This window comes from Bremia lactucae, linkage group LG13 (assembly GCF_004359215.1).
Source record: "Bremia lactucae strain SF5 linkage group LG13, whole genome shotgun sequence".
In the NCBI taxonomy this organism is placed as follows: Eukaryota; Oomycota; class Peronosporomycetes; order Peronosporales; family Peronosporaceae; genus Bremia; species Bremia lactucae.
This window is the reverse complement of record NC_090622.1, coordinates 1,889,400-1,895,377: the sequence shown is the minus strand read 5'-3', so window position 1 is coordinate 1,895,377 and position 5,978 is coordinate 1,889,400. Positions and strand designations below refer to the sequence as shown.

The 5,978-nt window shown below is 46.0% G+C and overlaps 2 protein-coding genes across 2 annotated transcripts; both read left to right on the top strand.

The window, feature by feature from the left end:
- Nucleotides 1–1,324: 1,324 nt before the first annotated feature.
- CCR75_000035 (uncharacterized protein) lies at nucleotides 1,325–2,815 on the top strand (the record flags this gene model as incomplete). The annotated part of the gene is made up of 1 exon (XM_067958143.1): nucleotides 1,325–2,815. The coding sequence occupies one exon, from the start codon at nucleotides 1,325–1,327 to the stop codon at nucleotides 2,813–2,815; it is 1,491 nt and encodes a 496-aa protein (XP_067823359.1).
- Nucleotides 2,816–3,040: 225 nt separating this feature from the next.
- On the top strand, nucleotides 3,041–4,580 carry CCR75_000036 (uncharacterized protein; the record flags this gene model as incomplete). Its single annotated transcript, XM_067958144.1, has 2 exons — nucleotides 3,041–3,684; nucleotides 3,728–4,580. 2 exons carry the CDS (start codon nucleotides 3,041–3,043, stop codon nucleotides 4,578–4,580), a joined length of 1,497 nt encoding a protein of 498 aa, XP_067823356.1.
- Nucleotides 4,581–5,978: the final 1,398 nt, after the last annotated feature.

The window sequence follows — 5,978 nt, the reverse complement described above, 5'->3', positions numbered from 1 at the left end:
GGGACGACGCGTTTGCGTCATCCCAGGTACAGGGGTCTGTACCTGTTGTAATCTCAACAGTTCCGCCTGTTGAGAGCCTTGCTGATTCAGCAAGGCTACTTTTTCCTTCATCTCGTCAAGTTCATGTTGTATGAACTTGGCGACGGTTGAATGGAGGGCATCTCTGTCTAAGTTGGACAGTAATGCCAGGATTGCATCGTTTCCTACGGTTGAACTCATTCGTTCAACCGCACTCCTTTCTATATCACTTTGAAAGGAGTAGCTTTCAGGGGAAACGTGATGCGTGTTCCCACTATCATCTAACATGTCCATGTTAAATGTGGGAAATGTTGTCCTTGGACGGACTACAAAGTGCTACCAGGTGTAACGGGGCACTGCGACTTGTACTGTTTCAGTACAATTCCACTTCACACTGCTTTAGTTGTGAGTGGTGCCTTTCGTTAGGTGACGTACACGCAGGTGCAAACCGCTTCCTCGCTGTGCTAGGGTGTGTGCTAAGTAGAGCGTGGCCGCATTACGACGTGCCCGCCTACATAGATTAAGGTAGTAGCAATTAATCAGACTACATCTGCTGATACGTCTGGTTTGGTTTTCATGACTTCTATCACTACTTCACTCATTGCTTTGGCCGAACTTCCGAGTAGCATCCTCCTTCCTTTTGCTCTGAAGCACTGCTTGTTGGTGTTCCATCTTTCGGTTGTGTTTCTTCGAGTCTAGTTTCTTCTAATCCTCGGCTCTCTCTATATCCTTACTATTTTACAAGCTAACCCCATTTCAATGATGCCTTCCTCTGCTTTTACTCTTGGAATGGCTGTTTCAATGCAACTTTCGATTTATACGCCTCCCAGCTTTGATCACACCGCAAATTATGCACTTTTATTTAAAATTAAATTTATTTTTCGGAAGTGAAGTCATAAAATTTTAATCATTTTATTTGTCGAGCCACTGTCCAAATTTGCGATAAAAACATATTTGTGTATTTGTAAGTAGTGAACGGAAATACCATCTTTCTTGCAGCCAGGATTAAAAAAAGCAATTATTCAATAAAATATCCGACACATGTTCATTCCTGCTAAGCTCCTCACAGCATTGCCCGTTCGTGCTACAGGACAGGTCTGTAACGGACGTTGAGAGCTAACGCCAACTTTTGCGCAAATGCTCCATTTTGCCAAATCGAAGCCCCCATTCGAGGACCAATATTATTTTCACAATCTCTTTGTTTGCCAATTTTAATACAATCCTCGCTTTTCTTACAAAGTACGAGCACGCAGAACCGTCCACCGTTCCCTATCATTTCTTCACGAGCTCCCCTCTTGGCTTCATTATGCTGCGCAACGTTGCCACGCTCTCGCGCCGCTCAGTAGCGTCGCGCTCTATCGTCCTCGCACGCGCCTTTTCTTCCACATCGGATTACGACGTGGTGGTTATTGGCGGCGGTCCAGGTGGTTACGTAGCCGCCATTAAAGCAGCGCAGTTGGGAATGAAGACTGCGTGCATCGAATCGCGAGGCAAATTGGGCGGAACGTGTTTAAATGTCGGGTGCATTCCGTCTAAAGCACTTTTGCATTCGACGCACCTGTTGCATACGGCCCAGCACGATTTCAAGAGCTACGGCATTGATGCGCCCGAGGTGACGGCAAATTTTCCGCAAATGATGAAAGCGAAAGATAAAGCCGTGAAAACTTTAACCAGTGGCATCGAGTCGCTGTTTAAAAAAAATAAAGTGACATATATTAAGGGTTATGGCAAAATCACGGCCCAGGGTGAAGTTTCGGTGGCCTTAAGTGAGAATAAGGGGAACGAGACTGTTAAGGCAAAAAATATTATTATTGCTACGGGCTCGGAAGTATCGCCACTACCGCCCGTGCCCGTAAACAATGCGGCCGGGAAGATCGTTGACTCGACGGGCGCGTTGGCATTAAAGCGTGTACCGGAGCACTTGGTCGTTGTAGGCGCGGGCGTGATTGGACTGGAGCTTGGGTCCGTGTACAAGCGTCTCGGGTCCAAAGTCACGGTCGTGGAGTACCTTGACACAGCGTGCACGGGAATGGACCGTGGCGCCGTGAAGGAGTTTATCAAGTTACTTAAGAAACAAGGCCTTGACTTTCGGTTTGGAACAAAAGTGACGGCTTCGGAAATAACCGGAGAAACCGTGAAATTGCAAACCGAACCGGCCAAAGGAGGTGACGGGGCTACTATTGAGTGTGATACGGTACTCGTCGCCACGGGCCGTCGCGCATTTACCGCAGGTCTTGGACTCGAGTCCATGGGCATCCAGATGGACAAACTTGGGCGTATTGAAGTGGACGAGGCGTATCGGACCCAAGTGCCTGGAATCTTTGCAGTTGGTGACGTGATTAAAGGCGCCATGTTGGCGCACAAGGCCGAGGAGGAAGGCATTGCTTGTGTGGAAACGATTGCCGGAAAGCACGGCCACGTGAATTACCACGCGATTCCAGGGGTGATTTATACGTTCCCGGAATTTGCGTCCGTGGGCAAGACGGAGGAAGAGCTCCAAGCCGAGGGAGTTGCATACAATGTGGGTCAATTTCCCATGATGGCCAATTCTCGAGCTCGAACCGTGGCGGAAGCGGATGGCATGGTGAAGGTCTTGGCGCATAAAGAGACGGACAAGCTCCTGGGGGTGCACATTATTGCGAGCAATGCCGGTGAAATGATCTCGGAGGGAGTTATTGGCATTGAGTACGGCGCTGCGAGTGAGGATTTGGCACGTACATGTCACGCGCACCCGACGTTGAGTGAAGCATTCAAAGAAGCTTGTCTTGCCGCGCATGACAAGCCTATTAACTTTTAAGGTCGCTTTGAGTCGAAATTATGCGGTCGTAACCTTTGTTTTAAACAGAATGTCGGTTTTGTGTCGCAATAGCAATTGGACCAGAGAGTAGTACTCTGCATGATTACTACATTGCTGCCATGATTTTTTCAATGTGTATTCGGTTTTATACCAATATGTGCAAAGGTTACGTAAATGAATAAATCTTTGTATATAAGTGATTAAAACTGATCTTGAGGGGACTATATGGGCACTCCAAGCGCGTGTGACGAGTGCGGCAAGAAGTTTAAAGTTTTTGGCATAAAGAAGAAATGCAAGGACTGCATGGACGTCGTGTGCAAGAGCTGTTTGGCCTCACACCTTGAGCTTAAGCATGCACCGTCAAACCGATCGCGGCGATCGATTATGTCGCGCGAATTCGTCGACACGGATAGCCACAGTGATAGGGATCTTGAGTTTATGTCGCCCGTGGGAACGTCCGAGTTGGAGCTTGAGTACGCTGATCTCAAGTTGTCAGCGGACGGAATCGACGCCAGTGACGAGGAGGAGGACGATTTTGCCGAGCACGAGGAAGACGAGGTGTTCATCACGACACTCTCGCGTCATTCGTCTCTGGAAGAAGAAAAGCTGAAAAGTCGAGAATTGTACAAGATTCAAGCAGCTGTGGCGACGTGGGCGAGCAAGGAAAAACAGGCGAAACTCGACCTACGACGCTTTAAAAGAGAACGCTACTGCTGCATGAACCCCGCAGCGACTGACGTTGGGGACTATGAGAATTGCGACGTCTTTGCCATTTGCTACGTCGTCATCACGACTGTCGTCGTGTGGATCCTATGGGGCACGCTCGTGACACTATATATGCATATACGTAGGCATAGTCTACTAGACAGGTTTGTTCATATGCTGTAAGAGAATGAATGGTAAAAGTCTAAGTTGCTTGTCTGCAACATCGTTAAAGTGCGGAACTAAGAAACTTATTTCGTACTTAATCGTGTATTGCACGCTCAACCACCCAAATCGTGGACCAGCCGTCCAGCAGCTCCATTCCCCCTTTGAATCGTCGAAGAAGCGCCCCGACCGATCCCTGTACGCACTAATGAGCAAATTGAATTCGGACTTGCTATCCCAAGCCGTGGACAACATCTTGGCCTTTTCGGCTGGGGAGACCGTGACCATCAATGGAAACGAGCACAAAGGCAAGAAGCGCAACTTTAACGAAACGATTGAGCTCCAGATCGCGCTCAAGAACTACGATCCGCAAAAGGACAAGCGTTTCAGTGGCACGTTTAAACTCCCGACCGTTCCTCGCCCAGGCATGAAGATCTGTGTGCTCGGAAATGCCGTACATTGTGAAATGGCCGAGAAGGAAGGTTTTGAGTACATGACCGTGGATGACCTTAAGAAGTTTAACAAGAACAAGAAGGTGATTAAGAAATTTGCCAAGAAGTACGACGCGTTTTTGGCGTCAGACACGCTAATTAAACAGATCCCACGTCTCTTGGGTCCTGGTCTTAACAAGGCTGGCAAATTCCCGACGCTCGTGACCTCGAGCGACTCGCTGACGGAAAAAGCCGAGGCGGTGCGTGCAACAATCAAGTTTCAAATGAAGAAGGTCATGTGTTTGAATGTCGCTATTGGCCACGTGGGGCTCGACAAGCAACACATTGTGGTAAATACGCAATTGGCAGCGAACTTCTTGGCGTCGCTTTTGAAAAAGAACTGGCAGAACATCAAGGTCTTGTACTTGAAGTCGACCATGGGACCGGCCGTGCAGATTTTCTTTTAAGATGGCGCGTTTGCAAATGGGTTTTTTGACTGCAACGTCAAGACGTCTCACCATTGGGCTATTATATGCACTATGGAAGCTGCTTCGACCAATAATAACGAATTGAAGGGATTTGTTGATTGTTTTATTTTAGCTTTGTTGTGGTGTTGAATGCTGTCGTATCGTTGATTTTGCCCAATGCAACTTTATTTAATGTGAAAGCAGCTTTCTGCCCAGACAAAGGCGTCAGTCTTTTTTGCCCGATTTGATAGCAAACTGGCTTGGCCATCACTTAGGCTCAATATATACTTTTATAGATAAAAGTGAACTCCTCGGCAGTCACTGAATGAGCCAAACTTCTCTTGTACATATATTTGCATTTATTGGTGATTACGAAATGGCTTTAAGCGAAGTCGCAGACTGTCTACAAATGAAGGAAACGCAGTTTACTCCGCATCCTTAATCACAAACTCATATTCGGATTTTAGCTAAGCTGTTTGAGTATCAGCCTAAAGGCTGCTTATAATATCTTGCAAATTGTTCCATTCAAAAATTAATCGCAGATGGTCGGTCGCTAACATGTTGATACTCTTGCATGGCAGCTTGATTATGTGTCGTAATGGGGCGACTGCAAATGGAGCGTCTTTATCCGACAGCAATCTTGGCATTTGTTTAAAGAGTTGTGGCGACCGAGTCGTCCAGCTTTCGACGCGTAGTTTAAATATCGCAATATCCTCAGATGAAATTTCGTTGACAAAATCGTATTTAGAATTGCACTTGCTCCTTGTCGTAATTAGATAATTCATTTTGGTAGCTTTATATTGGATCTGAAATGCACTTTAATTAAAAGTTTAGATGAGTCACATACTTCACTAATGATTAGCGCTCTAAGAAGGATACTTAATATTTCATCAAAACCATACAAATCGAACTCGAGCCATATTCAATTTGCAATCATATAAACAGCGAGATGGAGTCGTACTGTGGCGGAGCTACCTCGCTCCTATAGTCAGAGAAAGACTTTTAGACTCATAGAGTCTCTTAGTTCTACAGAACTAATGCTTATAACAGCTCGGGAAGTCGTACAAGCTATTATGACTTAATGAATCCTAGTTCAAGGCATTCAGGGATTCGTAAAATCAAGTGGCAACTAGTGCCCAAGAGTATATAACTTAGAAAGGCTTCTATCTCTTACAGATCACTGCGCAAGCCTTAGGAAGGCACTCAACGCTCCAAGATCAAAAGGGAACTGCACTGTATTTAATTTTTAATTTAAACGTTACCCTACCTAATATAAAAATAGATTTCGGCCGCCAGATTTATATCTGGCGGCGACCACATTTGTTACGCATAATACAAAGGATTTAAGTAGTTAACTATTTAGAATAGGATAAAAGGGCATTTTATTCATAAATAAAT